The sequence below is a fragment of the Hoplias malabaricus genome, chromosome 10, assembly GCF_029633855.1.
Source record: "Hoplias malabaricus isolate fHopMal1 chromosome 10, fHopMal1.hap1, whole genome shotgun sequence".
NCBI classification, from domain to species: Eukaryota; Metazoa; Chordata; class Actinopteri; order Characiformes; family Erythrinidae; genus Hoplias; species Hoplias malabaricus.
The window spans coordinates 19158194-19183594 of record NC_089809.1 but is presented as its reverse complement, the minus strand read 5'-3'; the positions used below and the strand labels follow the sequence as shown (position 1 = coordinate 19183594).

General features: G+C 42.4%; 1 protein-coding gene across 1 annotated transcript in view; it reads left to right on the top strand.

Moving 5' to 3' along the window:
* The window catches only part of LOC136708540 (E3 ubiquitin-protein ligase HECW1), an 83893-nt gene that overhangs the window by 20387 nt on the left and 38105 nt on the right, over positions 1–25401 (top strand). The window contains exons 5-6 of the mRNA XM_066683167.1: positions 10270–10345; positions 14538–14707. Of these exons, the coding sequence (XP_066539264.1) occupies positions 10270–10345; positions 14538–14707 (246 nt within the window). The remainder of the gene's footprint in view (positions 1–10269; positions 10346–14537; positions 14708–25401) is intronic.

Here is a 25401-nt window from a genome sequence, read left to right as displayed (position 1 = left end):
GGAATATCATCTTTAACCAGCACAAAAATACTCCTGTACCTTGGTTTCCTTTTCAGTAAGCTAGGCAAAAGTTGCGCTGTGTGCATGTATATTAATGAGAATTTGACAGTGTGTCCTCTGCTTGGAAAACCTCTCTGTGGGTTAGTTTGCATTGTATATGAATGTGGTTTTCCATAGTAATGTAATATTTATGAGTGGAGCAGATGAAGGTGACTGTTTTTGTGTTTCTGTATAAATGAGATACGTTGTCAGAACTCTCTGTATCTGCAGTGCTTTTAGCTCAGCATAGATTTTGCATGAATTAGTGAATGGTTTCCAAATAGAGGTGTTGCTGTTTTTTAGCGTGGGAGTGATGAGCGAGAGGGGAAAAAATAATGACATTCTTACAAGTAAAACTTTCTGAATAAGTTTTTCTTGAGTGGGTTTGGTTGAACATTTCTACCTTTGAATGTATATTTTATATACAAATATCTCCTGTATTTTTAGAGGCAAAGTAACACCCCTGGCTTGTCACTCACTCATCCATCCACTGACTTGCTCTAATAATCACTCAGCTATGTTTAGTTGCCTGAAAAGGAAAAAAGGTGACACCACCAGCAGAGTACAACTGTTCCATCAATGATACTTGGTGAACTGCCTCATTATTTATGTTTTACATTCAAAGCAGTGGAAGTTGTTAGTATTCTAGCTTACATCCAGCCTTATAAGAGGAGGAAGATCTCTATATATTCATATCTTAAAATAATTAATAGCTTAAATCATATTGATGCTTCACTGACCTGTAATAGAGCCTCAGATGTTGATACTCTACTGCACTATGTAACTTTTGCAGGAGGATAGGAACCCTTCCCTTGATTTTAGGACCATGTTGTATAAAGTGAATTGCATTTTGCAACTGCAGGGGGAGCCCAAGAGCAAAAGTACCAAAGCTCATTGCACATTCCCCTCACAGTGTTTACTCCCTCAGCTTTCACAATCCCCTTAGTTCCCTCCACTCAGCTGACTGTCACCTCAGAGTTCAGCACAAGGATTCTACTCTTTTTAAACATATTTGCTCAAATGAAACGGAAGCTTTTTAAAAATTTCCCGTAAACACTGTGGTAACACATTCAACAGTCTTCAAAATCAGAGTGCCTTTGTGCTGTCACAACAATGCTCCATTCAAATTGTCATAAGGTACCTTAGTTGACAACATATTTAAGGTATTTTAGTATTAAGAGAGTTCACTAGGAATTGGGACACAACCCATGTGCCTTTTTTCTCTCCCCTGAGAGCAAGTCAAGCAGATTTTTTACTGTACTATTCAGTACCTGGGCTCTAAAACTCTCCTCATAACTTAAATGTGAATGTGCAGGCTAAACGGCTGTATGCTGAATAGGCAAATGTATGTGAATGACTCGGTTTTTGTGACACCACAAAGAAATGTATAGAAAACAAGTTGATTTAGCAGCTTTATTTTCATACATGAAGTACAATGTGTGTGAAAGTCCTTTTATCACTTTATATAAAAAATGGGGAAAGTTAAATGTTCCATAACATGGGCCCTTTATTACTGTGTCTGTACGTAATGTAGAGGCTTGATATAATTCAGTGAGGCTCTGGACATTTGCACATCGGCTGAAAGAGGACTTGTTTTTATATTGTGACTGCAGTTTGCAAGTGTGTAATTTTCATAAGGCAAAGCTGCAATTTTTATTACAGCATGCATCAACAGTATTGTCTTGACAAGTTTTAAAAAGGGCATGTTATGATATTTTCTCCCCCAATGAATTAGCTCATTAATTTAAGGATCTGGAGCCTGTCAACACACAAACTTTGAAATACAACAACCCAGTCTGTTTTTTTGTTTTTTTTTTGCCTAAGTCTTAAACCGTGGGATACAATGGGCCCTTCTGGTTTTGTGCTGCATACACAGAGTGCAGTGCTAGTCTGAGTATCTCCAAACACAGCACTGGACCTGTTTATATGAGAGGTTAAACATGGCACTAACAAGGCAAAAATGTCTAAAAATAGAGCTTCTGCTCCTTGCTCCTCACTCCTGACAGCGTATGCTGTGACCCATTCTTATTTAAAAGAACAGGTAGTGAAAATGATAAAAGCAGGTCACAGATATTTCATTAAGGCCCCAGGGAATGTGGTGACCCTTGGAGAGAGGGGTCAACCTCTTAACCTTTAATATGTCCCCTTTATTTCAGTGAATTAACTCTTTTAAGTGTAAAGTCTATAGTTTTGGCCTCTCGAAATCAATCAGAAAGAAGAAGTAGACAACCATGAATACAGTTTAAATTGTAGCTGAAATCTTGATCATATTTTAATGATTAGATATTTCACCCTAATTTTACACCCTACATCTACATGTAATTTACAGAATCTTCAGCTATTTCATTCCATTTTTATTTAGTGAGTTATTTGTCTTCTTTATGGAACCAAGAGTGGCTGTTCAATAAAATCCTCTTTGCCACCTTTATATTATATGTACTTGTGTAATGTATGGTGTAGGTGAGGAAGAGAATAGATCTTTGAGTGGTGGTGTGTGCACACGCATGTGTGCATGGGTTTACGCATGGTGCTCTCTCTTTTGTGGGAGTGCGCTGACTCATTGTCCTGCTCACACACTCCTCACGTGGGACTCCACTCAGTCCATTAGTATTCATCCTGCGTACATCAAGCTTCCCTCTCCTTTACTCCATCTGCCCTCTCTCCCTCTACCTCTCCCTCTTCCGCTCCTCCAATGGTTCTCTAAAAGCTTCTTACAAGCACACAGTGATGCATTTAGCGTTCTGCATGTGGGCATATATATATATATATATATATATATATATATATATATATACACACACGTGTGTATGTCAATCACAACATGATCCAGCCTCCACCATGTGTCAGACAAACGCATGAATCCTCCGACATATTTGAAAACAAACCCAGCCTGTCTTTGGCTACACAGCCAGTACGACACCACTGACCAAACACACTTGGAGGAGAACACTAATTGTCTGCACTGGCAGCATGATGCTGAGACATGGGATGAGAGAAATGAGGGGCAATCCAAACCACCCAGGGAGAAACCCTTTTTAAAGCAATCATCCATGCTCCATCAGCAAAGTTGGACTCTACTGTAGTCATCAGAATGTATACACGCCACTAAAGTGCTGCCCATGGATTCAATTAACTGGTTTTACACTGGGAGCTGGAGCAGCTGGACCCAGCTCACAGGGAATCTGACGCTGACTGTCACGATCCATAAGTGTGTTTGTCACACAGCCTCTGGCCATGGTAAAATATGCTTTATTCCATCAAAGTGTGCCTTAAAGCCTCAACATTCTGTGGCCTATTTTTGAGTTTTTGAGTGCAAGAGAATAATTAGACTTCAGCATTACCATTCATTTTGTTCACAGAATCTGATTGAATAACTATAAACAGGTATTATTTTGCAAATTGATTATTGATATTCTGATTGATATTGATATTCTGTTTTATTGGATGTTTGCAAACATTTGCAAACAAATATATTTTACAGTAACAGTCAAAAGTTTGGACACATCTCATTAGTCATTGGTGGAATAGGGCTATTCACTGTAGAGAACTGTGTACCAGCCCTACATCGGAACAACCCACGTTATGGTCTCAGACACATTATAAGGCGAGCAGTTCTACAAATTAACTCTTGACAAGGCCACAGCTGTTCACTGAAAACCATTCCAGGTGACGACCTCATGAAGCTGTCTGTGCAAAGCTGTCATCAAAGCAAAAGGTGGCTATTTTGAAGAATCTAAAATATAAAATATATTCTGGCTTTTTTTTCCACTTTTTTGTTTACTTCCCAATTCCACGTGTTCCTTCGTAGTTTTAATGTCTCCCATATTCATTTACAATGTAGAAAATAATAAAAAACAAAGAAAAATCCATGAGATGGTGTCCACATTTTTGACTGGTACTGTACATTTACAATATGTGGAAAATGGCCGAAAACAAAGGAAACCATCTCTGCGTAAATGTGTCCAAACATTTGACTGGTAGTGTACATACAGATTAGACATTGTTTAAGTGTACATACATTTGCATTTGTCAGAATCAAATAAGGGGCGGCACGGTGGCGCAGCAGGTAGTGTTGCAGTCACACAGCTCCAGGAACCTGGAGGTTGTGGGTTCGAGTCCGCTCCGAGTGACTGTCTGTGAGGAGTTGGTGTGTTCTCCTCGTGTCTGCGTGGGTTTCCTCCGGGTGCTCCGGTTTCCTCCCACAGTCCAAAAACACACGTTGGTAGGTGGATTCGCAACTCAAAAGTGTCCGTAGGTGTGAGTGAATGTGTGTGTTGCCCTGTGAAGGACTGGCGCCCCCTCCAGGGTGTATTCCTGCCTTGCGCCCAATGATTCCAGGAAGGCTCTGTACCCACAGCGACCCTGAATTGGATAAGCGGATACAGATAATGAATGAATGAATGAAAAGAATCAAATAATTTCATTATGAAGGCATGCTCCTTTTGATATTTCATTCTAAAAATCTAGCATAAATCCACCTGTGAGAAAGATATTCAGAAACCCTAATGTGATATTTCTCAGAATATGAATAGGAACAATTATTTTTATTCTGAATGTACAAAATGTAAAGATTTTAAGAAGGGTATTGTTACTCCATGTAGCCATTTGGATGCTACTCAGAAAACATTCACATATTATGTTAATGACCTTGTGAAAGGAAATAGATAAAGAAATAAAATCGTTTCAGTGACAAAATCTACCTCAGACGTCCAAAGTACAGTTAGACACAAGTGATTGAAATTTTAACATTTACTGATTAAGGTAAGTGTCACGTCCACGCCCACGTCCCGTCTCGTCTGTTTTCCTGTTCTCAGCACATGGCTTTGTTTTGTTGTTGTTCCTAGCTCCACTCTGGTTCCACCCTAGCCCCACCTTAGTCCTGCCTCCGTCTCGTTATTGTCTTCAGGTGTTTCTCGTTTGTTATCGTATTTAAGTCCCCTTCCCTCACTTCCTGGGTTCGTTCATTGTTCTTTGGATTGTTTCGTTAGCGTTGGTCTTCGTATGGTTTGCCATGTTAGTTGTTCTTCGTGATGTTCACTTTGTTCTTTGTATTCTTCTTTGTGTTGTTTGCCTCGTTTCTCGTGCTCGTTTCATGCCCGCTTCATGCCCCCTAGTCTGTTAATGTTTGTCTCATTTATCTCTTATAAATAAAGTCTGTGTTATTAGCGTTTGCGTCCGCCCTCAGTCAGTCCTTCCCTCGTCCCTAACAGAATGAACGACCCACTTCAGGACGCAGCTAGAGCAAAGACTTTCTTTGAAAGGGCGGTGGAGTGGAGTAGCCGGCTCCAGCTCATGCCTGGCGCAGTTCCTTATCCTCTACCAGAGGAGTCGACTCATGAATCGAGTAGCTGCGCCAGTGCGAGTCGAAGGAGTCGGCGAAGGAAGCGTGCTGGAGTCTCCCCCTCGCTGGTGGATTGCCCCCTCAGGTCCGGGGAAATTTTTTGGGGGGGCGTTAGGGGTAGGGGCTGTTAGCCTCCGACCCCAGGACAACGGAGGTGAGGCTAACAGGGGTGCACCTCTGGGGGATCTCATGAGTGCACCCGTCAAGCCCCCTAAACCCTCTAAAGCTCCAGCACAAACCCGGCGAGCAGCGCAAGCCCCTGCCTCCGTGGACGGCGTCGCTGCAGGGCCTCCTGCCTCCGTGGACGGCGTCACTGCAGGGCCTCCTGTTTCCAGAGAGGTCGTCGCAAGGGCGCCAGCTCCCAAACATCTCTCTGCACTCCCTCTTGACCCCCAAGAGATGCTTGAGAGCATCTTGGCAAGTCTGGAGGTCTGCGTGAACGCGGCGCAGCCAGCCGCTCCTCTCCTCGTGAACACGGCGCAGCCAGCTGCTCCTCTCCTCGTGAACGCGGCGCAGCCAGCCGCTCCTCTCCTCGTGAACGCGGCTTCCACAGCCGCTCCTGTCCTCATGAACGCGGCTCCCCCAGCCGCTCCAGCCCCAGAGAAGGCGGCTCCCCCGGCCGCTCCAGCCCCAGAGAAGGCGGCTCCCCCGGCCGCTCCAGCCCCAGAGAAGGCGGCTCCCCCGGCCGCTCCAGCCCCAGAGAAGGCGGCTCCCCCGGCCGCTCCAGCCCCAGAGAAGGCGGCTCCCCCGGCCGCTCCAGCCCCAGAGAAGGCGGCTCCCCCGGCCGCTCCAGCCCCAGAGAAGGCGGCTCCCCCGGCCGCTCCAGCCCCAGAGAAGGCGGCTCCCCCGGCCGCTCCAGCCCCAGAGAAGGCGGCTCCCCCGGCCGCTCCAGCCCCAGAGAAGGCGGCTCCCCCGGCCGCTCCAGCCCCAGAGAAGGCGGCTCCCCCGGCCGCTCCAGCCCCAGAGAAGGCGGCTCCCCCGGCCGCTCCAGCCCCAGAGAAGGCGGCTCCCCCGGCCGCTCCAGCCCCAGAGAAGGCGGCTCCCCCGGCCGCTCCAGCCCCAGAGAAGGCGGCTCCCCCGGCCGCTCCAGCCCCAGAGAAGGCGGCTCCCCCGGCCGCTCCAGCCCCAGAGAAGGCGGCTCCCCCGGCCGCTCCAGCCCCAGAGAAGGCGGCTCCCCCGGCCGCTCCAGCCCCAGAGAAGGCGGCTCCCCCGGCCGCTCCAGCCCCAGAGAAGGCGGCTCCCTCGGCCGCTCCAGCCCCAGAGAAGGCGGCTCCCCCGGCCGTTTCTGCCCCCATGACTGTGGGCCCGGCCGCTCAAGGTCGTGTCTATGGGACTTTCCCCAGAACTGTGCCCAGGCTGGACCCTCAGACAGTTCCACAGACATTTGCCAGCCCTGGGCACCCCCATGTTGTTTTAGTTCTGCTGTCTGTCCCTGTCCTGATTCCTGTCTCTGTGCTTGTCCCTGTACCCTTGTCTGCGTTGGTTTCGATTCCTGTCCCTGTCACGGTGTTCATGTCCATTCCTGTAAACGTCTTGGTACCTGTTCCCCTGCCTAGTCCTGTCCAGTCCCCTGTTAGCCCTGTCCAGTCAACACGTAAACCCTCTGTCCGGTCTCATGTCCAGTCCCCTGTTTCGTCACCAGTCTTGGCTCCTGTTCGTTCTCAGCACCCAGCCCCAGTCCAGTTACCCATCTTGTCACAAGTCCCATCTCCTGTCCAGTCTAAGTTTCAGTCCCCTGTCTCTGCTCCTGTCCTGCATCAGTCCCCGTTTCAACCTTCTGTTCTGTCTCATGTTCAGTCCCCTGTTAGTCATGTCCAGTCCCCGTATCCGTCCAGTGTTCAATCCTCTGTCCAGTCTCCAGTCCAGTCCCGTCACCCAGTCCTGTCACCAGTCCTGCCTCATGTCCAGCACCCTGTTCAGTCACATGTGTCTGCTCCTGCCGTGTCTCCTGTCTTCTCACGATTCCTGTCTCCTTTTTCTAGTCCTGTCCAGTGTACGTTTAGAGTCTAGTCTCGTGTCTCCCGCTCCATTTCCTGTGTCTGTTCCCGTCCTGTCCTGAGTCCTGTCTCTTGTTGGCTTCCTGTCTTGTTTTCCGTGCTCCCTCCTGCGCCAGCTTCTGGGGGGTCTAGGTTACGCTCCCCAGGAGTTGCGCGTTCAGGAGGGGGCATCTGTCACGCCCACGCCCTCGTCCCGTCTCGTCTGTTTTCCTGTTCTCAGCACATGGCTTTGTTTTGTTGTTCCTAGCTCCACTCTGGTTCCACCCTAGCCCCACCTTAGTCCTGGTTCGTTCATTGTTCTTTGTAGTGTTCCTTGTTTCGTTTGCATTGTTCTTTGGATTGTTCCTTGTTTCGTTAGCATTGGTCTTCGTATGGTTTGCCATGTTAGTTGTTCTCCGTGATGTTCGCTTTGTTCTTTGTATTCTTCTTCGTGTTGTTTGCCTCGTTTCTCGTGCTCGTTTCATGCCCGCTTAATGCCCCCTAGTCTGTTAATGTTTGTCTCGTTTATCTCTTATAAATAAAGTCTGTGTTATTAGCGTTTGCGTCCGCCCTCCGTCAATCCGCACCCCTCATCCCTAACAGTAAGATGTGAAATACATAGAGATTACACCAGATTTTTGACATAATTTGATGACGGAAACAAAATATTTTAGGTCTATAGTGTATTGCCTTAGATATTATTGTCATTTAATGTGAAATAGTTACCTGTTCAGAATATACTTCTATATTTTAGACATGTTCCATTTTTTGTATTTATACTTAACCTTTACTTTTACGAGGCAAGTCATTAAGGACATATTCTAGTTTCCAATGACAGCCAGTCACTTGCTAAATGCGTGGCTGTAGCAATTAAAAGATTATAGATGCATTCTAAAGCAGTTGCTTGTTTAGCCAGCCTTTATCAGAAATATAACTTCTCTTAAAATAAATAAAACAAACAAAAAACCTATAGGTCTCACCATGGGTCCATGAGCTGACAAGATAAAACTGGTTCTTGCCTTTGGGCATAATACTGTTTGTTTCATCTGTCCCCAGCCACCCAGTGAGAGATTAATGCCTCAGTCGTGCCAAAGAGCCAGTGAACGACACAGTTCATCTCTCATTGAATCGATACGCTGTCTAGGGTTTCAGGCACCCGGCAGATTATTATAATCTGTCTGTGTATGTGGATAATCTGTGAAAAGCCTGGTGCCGTATGTGTCTGGATGAAGTGGGGGAAGTCTCCTCTGCTTGATTGTCAATGGGACAGATTTGCATCTCATTAGGGTTCCAGGGGGTCAAACACCTGCTCTGTCCTTCTACTTGTTTGCTCTCATTTTTACCATAACACTCTGTGAGGTTTGGGCGGTGGTTATTAAAACCTTTCAGCTGAATGCAGTTATTTACATTATTGCTTGAAAGGTGATAATTATAACAATAATAATAATGAACACCTTTTTGTTTTAGGCTGCTGGCAATAAAGCAGAAAGTACAGCACCCTTTTTCTGTTAATTTTTCTCCTTGTACTAGCTCATAATAATGTCAGAGGAATCAGAGAAGTGTCAAGTGACATTGGTGACCTTATTATTAAGACAGAAAATACACAAACATCTACCAAGACAACTGTGTTGATCCCAAGCTTCTAAGGTTAACATTGTGTTCTTTCCTATTAACAATACCCTCAGAAAAAATATCCTACAAAAATCTGTAATCTGAGATTATTTCTCAGATTGTATTTGCCTGGAAAATCTTAGGAATAACTTTATATATTGGGGCATGTTAGTGGTACCACGTGTAGTGTCACTGTTACACAGTTTATTGGTCCTGGTGTTGTGCGTTTAAACCACAACTCAGGTCACTGTCTGTGAGGAGTTCGTTATGTTCTCCCTGTGTCAGCATGGGTTTCCTCAGGGTGCTCTGGTTATCTCATGCTGTCATTACACACGCATTGGTAGGCGGATTGGCTGTTCAAAAGTGTCCATAGGTGTGTGAGTGAATAAATGAATGAATGAATGAGGGCGGCACGGTAGCGCAGCAGGTAGTGTCGCAGTCACACAGCTCCAGGGGCCTGGAGGTTGTGGGTTCGATTCCCGCTCCGGGTAACTGTCTGTGAGGAGTTTGGTGTGTTCTCCCCGTGTTCGTGTGGGTTTCCTCCGGGTGCTCCGGTTTCTACCCACGGTCCAAAAACACACGTTGGTAGGTGAATTGGTGACTCAAAAGTGTCCATAGTTGAAGAGAGTGAATGTGTGAGTGTGTGTCGCCCTGTGAAGGGTTTGTTCCTGGCTTGCGCCCAGAGATTCCGGGTAGGCGTTGTACCCACCATGATCCTGAATTGGATAAGTGGTTACAGACAATGAATGAATGAACAAATGAACTTTGTAAATTGGCCATTCTCACTATGTTGTGACACACAAAATTGATCGACCTCTTGTTGTTCAGTGCCTCTCTTTGTAAAACTGCCCTCTGATCATCTGAGAGATAATGAGCACATTTTGCAAATTTCATGTAAGCATGTAGAGGTGGAATCATCCGAATTCATCTCCTCCTCTTCCTGGACTCTGGATCAATGTAGGACTAATGAATGCAAGCTATTGATCTCCAGCCATGAGTCTGGGCCTCAGGAACAGCCTATTAGCACTGTGCCATGAAAGAGAGAGAGAATACAGGGAGGAAAGTGGAGTCTGGGAAGGTGCTGACAGTGTTCAATGCAATTTTTCTGAGTTTGAACCTCTCTCATACACTCTTCTGCATTATTACTTGTTGTGTTGTCTTAATCTTGATCCACTTACTGTCTTTTCTAGCTGTGCAGTAGGGCAGGAATGCGCATTATCCTGGAAAGGAAGTAATTTCTCTCTCTCTCTCTCTCTCTCTCTCTCTCTCTCTCTCTCTCGTTCTCTCTTTCTTTCTGTGTAGGTGTTGAAGCCCGTGGTCAGTCAGGAGGTCACTCAAAGTCTGGGGAACAGGCGGCTCATCAGCTTCTCCCTGTCAGGTGAGTCCACACTATCATTCTTCTTCTCTATTTCTCTTTGCTCTCTCTTTCCACTTTCTCCTTTGCCATTGTGACAGAGTGTCACTAGTGTAGGCTGTCAGGAAAGTGTCTGAATGCCCATAAGGCAGAGCTGTCAGTAGGGCTTCTAGCTCTGGTGTAATATGTGGTAATAGGCTGTTAAAGTGTCATCCATGCTGTGCTCCTGTAGGAGGCTGCTGGGTTGTATATTCTATCACATATAGCCTGTGAAAACGGCATGCTTCCCAGTTTGCAGTGCAACTGTTAATGAGATATGTTGCCTGTTTTGCTGTTTGAGCAAACTGTTGACTACATATCTGATGTAACCGCGTATAGGTCACTGATTGTTCTTACTTTTAAATAGACATATTGACATCACTTGTTTGCTTATACCTATCCCCCTCTGAAAACTCTAAATGAGCTGTTTTAACTGAAGCACATCTCTTAAAATTAGTATCTAAAATTACTGCTAAAATTAGTATTTATACTCCTTAAAAATTATTTACAACAACCCACCTGATGTTTTTTTTTTTTTTTTTCCTTTTGTCTACGCTCCATTACTAATATTTGTTCGGGTAAATTTGTATAATCAGTGTATATTGAAAACACTGTTTAATGACAAACATGATAATGTCTAAAAAGTCATATTTTAAACTCATTTTTCTGTACAAATCTCATGACAGACTTTAATTTCTGTGAAATCTCAGGATACAGTTTAGTTTGAGAAATAATTGGCTTAATGCTTGTAAAGAGTATCAGCTATAAATGTCATTTATATTCCTTAGGGCAATCCAGCATAATCTGCTGGTCTGTACACATTCAATCAAGTCGAAGTTGTCCAAGAAATTTGCTTTTAAAATATTAGTTAATTTGGAACTTTAATCCTAGGACAAAATAACCCTTGTTATTGTTTGAAGGTGTTTGAAGGTGGACTGCGAGTTAGGCGAGGTATTAAACGCTGTCTTTTAAAAGAATGGATTAGAGAGAATCATCTTCATTTTGCAATGTCAGGGTTGAAGGGAGATGAGGAGGCGGACGTACACTGAAGGAATGCTTTAATAACACAAATAACAAAACCAAATACAAAAAACACAAAAACAAAAACAAAGCATAATCTGAAAATAAACACAGATAGATCACAGAAATACAAACAAGAACAAAACCTGAACAGAAACATACATAAAGACAATCAAACTGAGAAACATATATCTACACACACAAGACCACATTTGTACACCACAAGGCAACAAAGGAGACACTGATTACAAGGTGGTGCTAAGGCGGAGCTAACGGAGGAGACAGGAACAAAAACAACAATAACAAAAATAGAGAACTAGGAAACAAACAAGGAAACTCACAGCAGGACACAGCAGGAACACATGAAACAGGGCAAAAGGAAGGCAGTAGTGTAAAAACTTTTGAACATACAAGAGATCAGCTCAATTTAAAGACACTGGGAACATAATATATAACATTTTATAAAATATAGACATTTTTGTAGATTTCTAAACCTGGGTGTTGTTTTAAACCTCCAGCAAACTGTGAAATGGATAGACAAAATAGAAGTATGATTAAACATATTGGTTTTGGTCTCTTTACACATTGTAAGCCGAGAGGAAATCAAGATTAACTTAATCAAAAAAGATTAACTTAATTAGAAACACAGATTTAGGTTCCAGTAAAGCAGATGCTTTATTGCATCGTATTTTTTAATTAAGATGCAAAAAAACATGATCAAATCCAACTGAAATTTTATTTAGTTTGTGTCTCAAACTACTACTTATTTAAAGCATTAATGAATCATTTTATTTTTACCTTGACAATTTCTACCTTGACAAAAAAAAATATCAGTGAAACAATAAAGTGCATTGTTTGTACAGCCTTTAAAGCACACAAACAGCTCAGACTCTACACACTGAAGCCATACACGCTGTGGATGAAGGAGAGCCATGCAGTCTACCAGGAGAGAGTGAGGCCAAGTGTCCTCTTTTGGACTCCTAATCTTGTTTGACTCGGGCCTCACCAGGAGCTGCCGTGGAGCCCCTCCCTCTCTCCTTCTTTTGTTATCACTCTAGAAGCACCCTGTCAGTCACCCATGCTGTTACAACAGCCCTTCACTGTGAACTCCTATATTTTATTCATAAGCACTTCGCTATCTCTTGCCCTGGGCTAGGAGTCAACTAGGAGTCTACTTAAGCATTCTGATACACATGTACACATTAGCAGATTACAGAGAGTGACAATCTTGCTCCTTGGTGAACTCGGAGCTCCGCAGTGATCTTGGGGGACATCTGTGTTCCCATCATCATCCTGAGTTGTGTCACTCACCGTATCTGGAGGTGACACCCTGCCTGCTGTAAGCTGGTTTATAGAGAACAAAGACACCTAGTCACAATGAAGTCAAGAAATGTAAATGTCCTGTGCTGTGTGACATAGGTACAGAAACAGGCCAATTAAAACACAGTATTTCGGTATTTAATTTGCTAGGTCACTCAGATACAGGGGGTCCTCGACTTACGACGTTGATCCGTTCCTACGTCGTGTCGTAAACCGATTTTTGGTGTAAGTCAGAACATACATACTGTACGTAAACAACATACTGTAAGCACTTATCCTATCCTAACACCTATCCTCCTCTGTCCCGAGCCCCGTAACCGTTTATTCCCCTGCCGCGCACACCAAACACGAAGTTCACGTTACAACGTTTACTACGCAAAACCACTTAAGTTGAAACTAGGCTTTATACAGTAAATGGGAGATGTGTCGTAACCACGAAACATCGTAACTCAGGACTGACGTAACCCGAGGACCTCCTGTATATGATTTGTGTGTGTGTATACAACCATAACATGATGACCACTCCCTTAAGCTCACTCACTGTCCACTCTATAAGACATGTCCAAATTCTTGGTCTATGAATTTGAACACACACTAACACACCACTGCAGCGCTGAGAATGACCCACCACCGATTTATACCTGCACTGTGGGGATCCTGTGAGTGTCCCCTTTCACTCTGTTCTTTAATGGACAGGACAAAGTATGCAAAGCAGTAGATGCCCTTGTATGGTCAACAAAGTGCCCCTGTATGGTCAGTGGCGCTAAGAGAATGGACAGTGAGTGTAGAAACTAGGAGGAGGTCATCATGTTTTGGTTGATCGGTGTACACACACACACACACACACACACACAAACCAAAAAACAATTCTACCTTCCTCAAAGGGTGAACCCAAGCATGTACTCATGTGCCTCCTCTGAGACATCCAATGTCACCCACCAGCTCTTTTCAAGCTGCTGCTAATGTAAAGCCACTGGACCATTTAGGATAGCAACCTATAGCCCAGATCTGTCACATCAGCTGACAGGCACCCATGCTAGCTCACACCTTAGGCAGAGATGGAGGAAAAGGGGAGCCATCCTACCCACAGAGAGAGTGAGTCCAAGTTCTCTCCTTGTTGTGGATGGCTGAGGGGATTGAAATTGTGAGAAACGTAAGTCCAGTTATACTGGAACACAGTGATAATAGAAGCCAGTTTATGCTTTTTGTCTTACACATGGTGGTTCTTCTGTAGCAACAGTACACTGAACCTTTTATCATTTTATTTGTGTCTCAGGGCCACAACTGATCTTTAGGGGAGTCCCCATTTACTCAAAAATACACTGGGTTTTGATATTTTATCTTTCAGCTTTGTGCTGTCTATTGTAAAGGCCAGCAGTCAGCAACAGCCAACATTGTACCACACTGGACTGAGATCATCTCTGTGTTCCCCTTTTTAACTGAATACTGAAGTGAATAATTAGCTCTCTGGAGATTATTATCTCTCTCTCTCTCTCTCTCTCTCTCTCTCTCTCTCTCTCTCTCTCTCTCTCTCTCTCTCTTTCTTTCTTTTTTCTCGTTCTCATTATCTCCAGGGTCCCCTTCTGTCTGAATGTGTGAAATAGATCCTTTGAGGACAGTAGAGCGTTCTAAAAATCGAGCTGATTTCCAGCTAAATCTGTGAGGATGTGGAAATTGGTATTAAAATCACAGCAAGTGCCCCCAGTGCACCTCTATCAAGGACAGAGAAGCAGTACACCCCAGCAACACTGACACACAAATTCTGGGGACTTCACACTCTACATGCTATAGCTCCACCCGCATGCTTATGTTCTGCTTTTTTTCTGCTTTATGTCAGACATCCAAGCAGTGGGGCTAAAAAAAGGAATGTTCTTCAATCCTGATCCATATTTGAAGATTGCCATCCAGCCCGGAAAGCACAGCATCTTCCCTGCGCTCCCCCACCACGGCCAAGAAAAGAGATCTGGCATTATCTGCAACACCATCAATCCTGTTTGGAAGAGAGAGGTCAGTTCAGGTTATGTCACCATGGAGCATTTTGATGGCTACTAGCTGACTATATTGTTGGATGTGTCACTGACATAATGGCATTTTGTATGGCTCCTTGTTTGGGAAGCTTCCTCTGCATGCATCAGTTATCTTGAATTTAACATGTTCAATGCACCACTTTCATATGCTCTAGATGTTGGAGCTCCATCTTGGTTGAGAAAACAGCTCTACTGCTTCATAGCCAGGCCCCTCTTGGCACTGGGCATGGTGACATTAGTCTTATATGCAGCTGTTCTTCTCTATAGAGAATATAAAAGCTATGTGTGTACAATTACATGAGTCTTAGCAATGTGTGCACTTTGAAATAGAAATCACAAATTAAGTGTCAAGACATTTCTGAATATGTTGAATCCAACAGCAAAACAAACATACCCCTCCCTTAAGTGCTGATTCAGAAGCTCTGTCCGTGTAATTCATGTACTGTACACAGCATGTGCCAGATACAGTCTCCCCTGCCCCTCCTCTTCCTCTGTGTGCACCACCCTGTTGATGATTGGCTGGAATTGTGTTGTGTTTCTCTGTCTGAGTCACTTTAGTTTGTTTGTTTCCCAATACCATTTTGTTCAGCAGGCACAATGACTGGAGAGCTAGTGAACTGAGGAAACATATGCTGTATTTTACAAACTTGTATTTGATTGATCCTTTATGTTATTATTTGGAGGTATAGTATGATTAAAGCGAAGATTGACTGCATTTATGTTAAATTAAAGCAGATGTTTCCCTTGATAAACGTTGGCTGCTTTGATGGCATGTTGCCAAAGCACAGTCGTGTTCAGCTTGTTCATATCTGTAGTTGAACCAATGATTGTGTCCTTCTTAATGCTTAATACCATAAGACAAAAAAATCAGGTTGTCTTTTTCAATCTAATTGGCTGCTGCCTGCTGGAAATCACTCCAAACTTATTAAGTTAGAACAGAATATCATGATGGTAAGGTACTCAAACATTGAGTACTGCTGAATTTTGTCCCACAGCAGCTTGGTTCAGTCAGTGTTCACAGTCCTCTCCAATGTCTCTGTTTCATTGGATTGGCTTTGACAGGTAGTTGGTAGGTGAACCATGCTCTAGATGTAAGCCTAGGGTATATGTTTTATAAAGTGTGTTATGTTTGAGTTTTAGTACAAGGATAGATGGTGAGTGCCTCTGCACTAGTTTGCTTGTTTGTAGTGAGCTCCTTCTTGACATTAGAATTCCACTTTGAGCCAACACATGAAAGGAAGAGTCCTGTGGTGACTGCTGTTTTGTTGTTTCTCTGAAGTTGCTATGCCTTCAGCTTTGAAAACAAAACCATTCTGAAGTACAGCTCTCAGCCAATCCAACTGTACTAGGTTTCTTCCATTTCCATTTAGGATTCCAGGCAGTGGCTAAAAGATTGTGGAGATCTTTGTTAATCTCAGCTTTTACTCTCATTGTAGTGTAACGTATTGTTAATTAAAGACTTATTGTAAATATCAATAAGATGTATTCTCATAGAAATGTTGTATTTAGTAAATTGTGTAGTGTACGTTGTGTAGTTGGAGTTTGGTCTGAAAGGTTATTCTTTTTTAATATGTGAGTGAGTCAGAGTTAGTGGTTGGGTATTCAGTTTGTTTTTGTAAGTTCACTGAATGTAGTACTCTTGACCCAATTCATGTTGTGCATTGTTAGCTGATGAGTTGAAAAAGGCAAAGGGAATACGATCATGGTTTTTACTGTCCTTACTTTAGTTTTTACAGGCTTTCATCATCTCACTCAAGTGGTTCACTACCACAAGGAATTTGAAGTAACCCTAGAGTCCCAATCCTAAGAAATACAGCACTGCTGTCAGTAGAAAGTGTGTATTATAGGTCCATCTTTTTCTCTGTGGAAGACTGACTGCAGAAACCCCGTACAGTATAACATGTGAACCCAAGATTGAGGCTTCTCTCTGGGTGAATGGTACAATTATAATTCCTGTAACTGCAGTCTTGGCCTGATGCACTGCAAGTGTAAATTTCTACTCTGTACTACAGTGATGCTTAATACCTGTAACTACACCAGCTGCACAATATTGACAGTATGCAAGTTTTTCAATTACACTGACATGTTTAAATTGTAGTTTACCTTCAAATGTGAGTCGGTAGTGTAATACATAAAGATTTACCTATGTTTTTTTCACTAGCATTTTGTACTCCTTTGATTTACATCATCAAAACAAAGGTAGAAAGGCTCATTCTGAACTTTGATGGATTAAGACACTTAAAGGTTTTTGCAAAATATTGAAGTGATTGGTTCTTCCTCTGAAATTACTGACAAGACTGAGTCTCAGTCATCTGCCCTCTAATACCAAATTTTATTATTTATCAGAACACATAAAGACACAACATATAAAGTATACAACGTAGGAAAGCTTGTTTTTTTGTTAAAGGGTTCATGTGCACATCGCAGTCTCAAATGCACAGTTGACAAAATCACACTAAGGCTATAGATATGCTTGCGATTTGCCCATGCGTTTGCATAGAAACTCATCAATGTGCTACACTTGTAACTGGAGGCTTCCTCTAGAGGGCAGACCAGAGAAAGACATAGGTGATTGCAGACTTCGCTCTGACACAACCTTCTTCAAAACATTCCACTATTGTGTTGCTGTTGATCGCCTGCACTGCCCTACCCATTAACATGTGTACTACGCTTTACGTATGCGAAGCATTTATTTTCTGAGGATGTGCACAACCGACGTGCAAAACTGACGATGGATATATGAGGCAGCCATGACGCGTACACTAACTTGAAGTTAACAACAAGTATATCTTAACAATTAGCAAATGATGTGCTGTGCATTAGGGCTGGCCCCAAATATTTGGCTATTCGTTCATTGGGTAGGAATTCGGTTTATAATTTTGAGATTTATTCATTTTTGTTGTTTTTTGGTTGGATAAGTTTGGCGATAAATGCAACCATCTACTCCACATGTATTCAGCCTTGTCAACATAAAAGTCTTGAATGAAGCCTAAAACAGCCTAACATGCTACAGCACCCTACTTACAATGAAGCATGGCAAAGCTACTCTTAATTTTTATCAGCTTTACACCTCAAATTAGAGTACCTCAGCAAAGCTCTGGTTTAGTAGTGTACACTCTGTGCCCTTAGTCACACTGTGTATGCATGAGTTAGCGAACAACTCAGCGAGTGGAGCCATGCTGGGAGCCGCAGTGCAGCCTTCATTTTAAAGCGGGCACAGAGTGCTGATTTTCTAAATGGTTTTCTAAGTATTCATGTATTCAGATATTTGTTCGTGGGTATGTATTTGGTTTATTGGCTATCAATAAAGGGAACGCTCCACTCAACCTTCATTCAGGCTCAAGTAAAAACAGTGCTCTTCCCACTCCATCCATAAGTCATAAGTCATCAATATAAGTCTTTGTGCAAATGAAGCCTAAAACTCAGTCATATAAAACAGCCTACCATGCTTAAACAACACACTTACAATGAAGCAAGGCAGTGCCGCATTTCTTTTTATCAGCTTTGTGCCTGAAATTAGAGCACCTCCAAACTGATTATCTTGTGTATACTCTGTGCCTTTAGTTAGGGAGCTGGATAGCAGGTTAGGGAGCATAGGTAGCGAGTGAAGAGAGGGGATATTAAAGCAGGGGTCGGAAGCAGATTTTGTTAATAACTACAACATACAACACCCCACTCCCCGAATATTCACAGAATATCCCAGCTGAAGCTCTGAAGCCCTAAATATGGTATTTGGGACAGCCCTACTGTGCATTCCTAGTTATAACGTTTTTCCTTCTCGTGTCTGCCCTTCTCCTGCTTTCATATTTTCTCTGTGCAATGTACAGGGTAAGGAGAGTGTGGGGGAGGGATAGCAGTACAGTCACATGGGCTTGAGTTGGGGGATTGCAGCAAATTGTGAGTGTGACGCAGTTAAAAGGATCTCCGTTACGCAGAGACCATAAATCCTGTTTCCTCTCCCTCTCTAGGGATCGATGAAGCTGAGTGTGCACTCCTCCCTTACTGTAGAGTGCTCCTCCCTTCTTTCCTGCCAACCATCCCACTGATCAACAGCAGGAATTGCAGTGTTGCTCTAATTAAACCCCCCCTCACTCGCCCAACCACTTTCACATCAGATAATCCGCTCTGAAAGAGGGCACACTTGTCGTTTTCCAATGATGCAATTCTGTCTAAATCCAGGTAAAGCTGAACAGTTTTAAGATTTCAAAGCAGTTCTGCTGTAGTAACTTAAATGACAAGACCATTAAGGGCTTTGTTTATTCCAAATAGAGCATCTGTTGTGTAAAATGGTGAAATGCATGATGTAGAGGTTTTATTTTTTTTTAATAACCCGTGAGAAATTACACTCACTGGTTGGCTTGCAAAGGTCCCTATTGCTTCAGTGTTTCATCATCTACATTCCAAATGGTCTAAATAATAGATTTAATGGGCTCTGTCTGGTCCAGACCTATCAGGCATGCTTTTTACAATTTTCCATTTTTAAACAGCCTTTCTGCATGTGTTATTCCTTAACATTTCATTTGCCCTTGCTCAGTTTTAGCACTGGAGCGCAAAGTCATTTCCTGCATTAATTCAGTGTCATTGACAGGCAGAATAGGCTTAGTGTCTAAAAAATACAGCACTCAACTGGGGAAGAAAAAAAAATCCCAAAAAACGGAATAATTCCTGGATCGATAGCTGCATCTATCAGCTGTCAGCCAATTAATATTCCATTCTTTTTTTTTATTGTTGTTATAGTGTATATACATTTGTCTTTTTTTTAATTTCTTAAATGTGACTTTTACTTAAACACTAGCAAAATATTCTTCAGTAGAAGTGATTACTTGTTTATTACTTTCAATAAATCAATAATATTTTTTCAGTGTATAAATACAGGATTAACTTGAGCTGAACTTGAAAAACATGGTATTTCCAATTGCGGAATCCATCGTTCTCCTGGAATTCACTTCCATGCTCTCTTCGTAACTGCTCGTCCCTGTCGCCCTTCAAATCTTTGCTCAAAGCTTATCACAGCAAAATATAAATTATTTGCGGAGTGAAAGCAGGAAAAAATTCTAAAATTCTAAAAACAAAAAAAATAAAATTTATCATGTTTTTAAATCATTTAAATCTTAGTAACAACATTTCAGACAGGCTCCCAGAATTTTTTGTTCATTTTAAGAAATGAACTGGAAGGAAAAAAAAGAAAGAAACTTGTGGTAAAGGGTAATTCTATTTGAGTACGTATTGAGTGGCTGAGGATTTGATTCTCCGGTCCAAACCTATTTATGTCTTCTCTAATGGTCCAGCCTCACAGTTTCTTTAGAGCAACTGACAGAAGCTTTCTGGATCAAGCTAGATTTAAGTTGTATAGCTCAGTATCACTTGGCTTGCTTGGAAGCATTAGAGGGCTTATACTTGTTTTTCTGTCTGGCATGTGCAGTCATATGCAAATGACTGTCATCTTACTGCTTCCTTCTGGCTTTACATAATCTGAAATATTCACTAATCTACCAAAACATTAAAACTACCTGCCTAATGTGCAGTTAAAGTAGGGTTCAGCTTGCAAGTCAATATCTACATGAATGTCAGGACCCATGTTTTATAGAATATTATTTCCCAGAGCATCACACTGCCTCAACCCAGAGTGTTTTTTTTTCCCATGATGGTGCTGTTACAAGATACACAAAGTAGCAAATGGAACTGAACGCACTGGACAGGGGACAACATGAGATCTCTGACCTGTGTTTAGCTACACAGACACATACACAGCAAAGTATGGTGCAGTGCGTGCTGGAACACATTGTTCTTTTAGAAGAGATAGCTTTTGTTGACCTCTCGAACCAATGAGCCTTGGGATCCCATCGTCTGGTCACCAGTTGGTAGTTTCTCCATGTTCTGATCGCTGTTATTAGATAATCACCACTGCTGCATGGGACCACCCTGTAAGCCACACTATTTAGGGACAGGTTGTTAGGCCATAACCGACAATGAGAACCGATTGTTCACATTTTCAAGTGTGCCATATTTTAAGATAATTAGGATTAATTACTTCATCTATAATTGCTCTTAATATTTTGGTCCCTCATATATATTAGGTTACTGTAACATAGCAGCTGTTTTATGTATTGGTGAATGGAGAAGTGTGGCTTTCCCTGAAGTTCACTTACTTTGTTTGATTACTGTTTTCAACTCACACTGAACTGTGTTACACAGGAAATAAAAAATAAAGGCAAAGTGTCTATTCTGTGCAGTGTCTGAAAGGATCACTATCTGCTCTGGAGTGGGTGGAGAGAGAGAGCGTGAGAATGCCATGATGAATGGGTAGAAGTTAGCACATGACCTCCATGCTCAATACAACTAATACATTGCCCCACAGAATGTGTTTTTAGCCCTGACTCACTTCATCTTTGCTGCCATATTTGTTGACTTCTCTGGCAGTCACAGATTCTGGTAGGGGATGAAGACACATGGCCCATCTCTGAAAAGAATGCCTATATATATATATATATATATATATATATATATATATATATATATATATATATATATATATATATCCAGCTCCATGCTATGGAGTTATCTCTTTTGTTCAGTGCATGAGTTTAATAACCCACACATTGTGAATTAAGACACCCCTGTCAGTTTTCTGCGGGCTTTCTAAATCCGCAAGCATGATAAAAAACGAGCAGGTCAGGTTTTGCTTTGCTTCTCATTTTGAGGCACTTGGGTTAGGGTAAACAGTGGCTCATCATTTAAAGCAACAGGTGCTGAAATCAGATGTTCAGAGCAGGGCAGTTTAGGAAGGGGGAGAAAGGTGCTGTGTTGTTTGATCTTTGTGGTATTTTGACCAAAATGTCACAGGTAGTTCATTAAGACCCGTGAAACTGTTTTAACTGAAATTTTGTGTCCCTCTTTTAACAAGGGCACTGAATATATGTCAAATAACTGAATGAAGCTTTTCTTTATACTTGGTTGAGACAGTCGCAGTTACACTATGGTAATAATGTTGGAATGAAACTCTTCATGTTCATAATGTCTCAAAACACATAGCAACATAAGCAGGTATTCTTACTAGAGCCGTACTTCACTTGAAAAACTCATAAATGTTCATGCCACAAACAGTCTCTGAAATGACCTTTGGAATGATTTAGGTCATGCTGAGTCGATTCTGTGTCCTTTTAGCACCCTGGGTGCTTTTAAGAAGGAGAGGACTGCACCTATTGACTGAGCAGAATGTAAGGAAAATGACTGATGTCTTTGGAGTCTTAAATGTGGTTCTGAAATGAACAAGCTGTTTTGAAGCAAGCAGTAGTTCAGATCTTTGCTATTTTTGAGTTTGTTTGCCTTCTCCTAAGCCAGGCAGTCAGAGAGCATGAATCAGACACTCTCTGGTCGTCTCAGAGGGGAGAGAGGAGCCTTAGAGAGCTTACGCTTTTACACAGAGGTGGCTAAAACCCACAAGCTCAAGCTCATACGGTGAGAGAATTAAAGGGCACAGAGTGTGGTTCTCCTTGCCGCTTGACCAGGCCACAGTCGTGACTTTCTGACACGAAACCATCAGCCCCTTTCAACTAGTCTTCCCCTCACCGCGGCGCTGCAGTTTTCCAGATGGCCTCGGGCCAAAAGAATGCGGTGTTCCAGGAGAGAATAGATCTTATATTCCCCGTATGGCAGACGATGAGTCAGGATCTAGGATAAAGCTGCTAACATTGCCTGGATCTGAGCACTGCTCTACCACGTCCTCATGAGAAACCAAAATTCAAAAGGCTCTCCACATTTTTAAAAGCTCCAATCAGGAATTACTTACTTAGGCTTACTACTGCTCTTCTGTTGTACAAAAAAAAAAGGAAAAAAGGGCTTCAAGTGACAGCGATTCCTAGTTGAGCTTTTATGAACAATAAGCAGCCCCAGAGTTGCCATGTTCAGATAGTGACTTCTCTCAAACAAGTCCTCTGATAATGTTTAAACCATTGCCACTGCATTCATTCATATATTCATTTACTTAAACCTGCAGACACCACTCATGGTTGATTTAAAGCTTGTAGTTTTTCAGTTGTAAATCACACCAGATTTGAGGGGGTTTCCTTCATTCATTCATTCATTCATTGTCTGTAAAGGCTTATCCCATTCTGGATTGCAGAGGGCCACGAGCCTGGAACACAATCTAGACGGCGCAGCAGTGCATCACAGGGCACCACACACTTACATATTCACTCTCACACCTATGGACACTTTTGAATAGCCAGTCCTGCTACCACAGTGTGATTTTGGACAGTGCGTGGAAACCTGAGCACCTGGAGGAAACCCATGCAGACACAGGGAGAACACATCAAACTCCTCACAGACTGTCACTTGAGGTGGGGTTATTTGTTGTGCCACTGTCCCACACAAATATTTCATTATGTTTTTAATTTGATAACATTTTTGTTGCACATACTGTCTTGTTTTGGGAAAAGAAAGACCATTTACATTTATGCCATGTGTTTGTTGTTTTCTGACATCAAAAGAAAAACTCTTGGAACGTCTCGGAACAACATGAAATGAATGCAGATGTATTGGGTTTCATTAATTATATAATCATATAATAACATAAATAGTAATAGCTGTAAAGGGTAATGAATTGATTCTCAAGTTTTATTTGAGTCTTTTGTCAATTCTGAAAAAACACAAAAGCAGAAAATGTGTTTGTTAATAAATCAACATTCTCAATTACAGTTGATCAGAGCTGTAGGCAAGATTACACACAGTATCTGTCTTTATGTAATGCTCTAGCCACTAGCTAACTTGCTTGTCATAATACTCTTACAGTACATTGTATTATTGTATCAATACTAAATGCTGTAAGGAAAATGACATCAATATCTTCTAATGGCAGTTTTTAATAACACTTTGTAGATTATATTCAGACAAATGTAAGTGTTTAGTAGAAGTGTATGGTGAGTTTTCCTCCACTGAAAGCAGCAGTGTTTAATAAAGCCAAACTTTGAAGATGTTAGAACTGCAGGCAGAGAGATGTAAAGGTTGGCTGCTTATTGCCTTCCTCCATACAGATTAAATTTTCAGCCAGGCTCCACACAGAATAAAACAGAGGAAGGGAACAAGACACTAAAGAGGCTCTGTAATAAACACTAAAGACTCTCTCTTCTTCAAGTAATGACTTTCTTCTTCTGAAATCTGATAAAGTCCTTAATAGTGGACTGGCTTTCAAATGCCTAATGATAATCTGATTTTTACTGCATTAAAAGATGTGGTTTTACTCTCACATATTACATACACACACTTGCATGTGAATTTTAACAAGAAGGGATGTAATGGCTTTGACTCCAGTTTCCTCACGTAATTCAAAAACTGGGCTGTGTGAAATTGTCCACAGGTGTGAGTGTGTGGGAGCTTGTGTGAGTGTTTAATGTCCTGCAGTAGCTTGGCACCCTGTCCAGGGTGTGTTCCTACCTTGACCTCAGTAATTCCGGGTAGGCTTTAGAGCCACTGTGACCCTGATAAATGCTGAACCAATTGGAGAAGATAGATTGACTGCATGTCTTAGGCTGCATTTTAACATTCTAACAGAATTTCCAGGATAGGAACGCAAATGTGTTCCAAGACTCTTTGTGCTAGACCCCTAATGATACATACATCTAACTCTGTAATATAAGTCCTGGCCAAATGTAGTTGCAATACAAGTCATGGTAATTTTCATGAGTAGTGCCACATCAAATAAATAAATAAATAATTCACATTTTATACGTCTTTTGTACTAATATAAGTTGTGGGTTCAAATCCCACTCCGGAGCACCGTCTGTGAGGAGCACTGTCTGTGAGGAGTTTGGTGTGTTCTCCCTGTGTCTGCGTGGGTTTCCTTCAGGTGCTCCGGTTTCTTCCCAAGATCCAAAAATCCACGTTGGTAGGTGGATTGGTGACTCAAAAAGTGTCTATGTGTGTGTATGTATGTTGCCCTGCAAAAGACTGCACCCCCTCCAGGGTGTGTTACCACCTTGCACCCAATGATTCCGGGTAGACTCTGGACCCACCGTGACCCGGAACTAGATAAGTGGTTACAGACAATGAATGAAAGTTCGCATCATATTTTTATCTCAATAACATATATTTATATTGCCCTCATCTTTGCTGAAATAGATTATATGGTCACGTCTTTTAGCTCACATAACAGATTCTTCTGGAGTCTTTTGCATTTGGAGCGAGTTCGGCTTTGTCTTTCTGAACCTTGGCTGAGGCTTGGCTCTTTTAAGAGCTTTATTCAGCTCCTTGGCACTGCTGCTCGGCTCAGTGTCTTCAGGACCCTGGAGAGCTACAGAGAGTCCCTATCTGCAGTCCCTTAGTCCCTTTTGACAAGACCACCTTTCTCCAAAACAGGAGGGCTAACAGAAAGGCTTCTCATACAGAAACAGTGTTATATCTACTCATATTGTTATGAAGCTGTGCGACTAGTCTTGGCTCATATCAGGTCCACTACCAGCTTGTAGCATTTCTGTTCTCATGGTGATATTCAGACACTGGATCTGACTGTAAACCAGTTCTTCATGCTTTAGATGACTTTCTAATCTGACTCCCTAACAGAGACAGCGTGGCTGATGGAGAATCTACGTCAGTGGTTTTCTGACTTTTGTTTTCATCTGAATACACAACTAAAGATGGGAACAACAGGCATGTGAGCAGAAGCACAGCAAGCTGGCC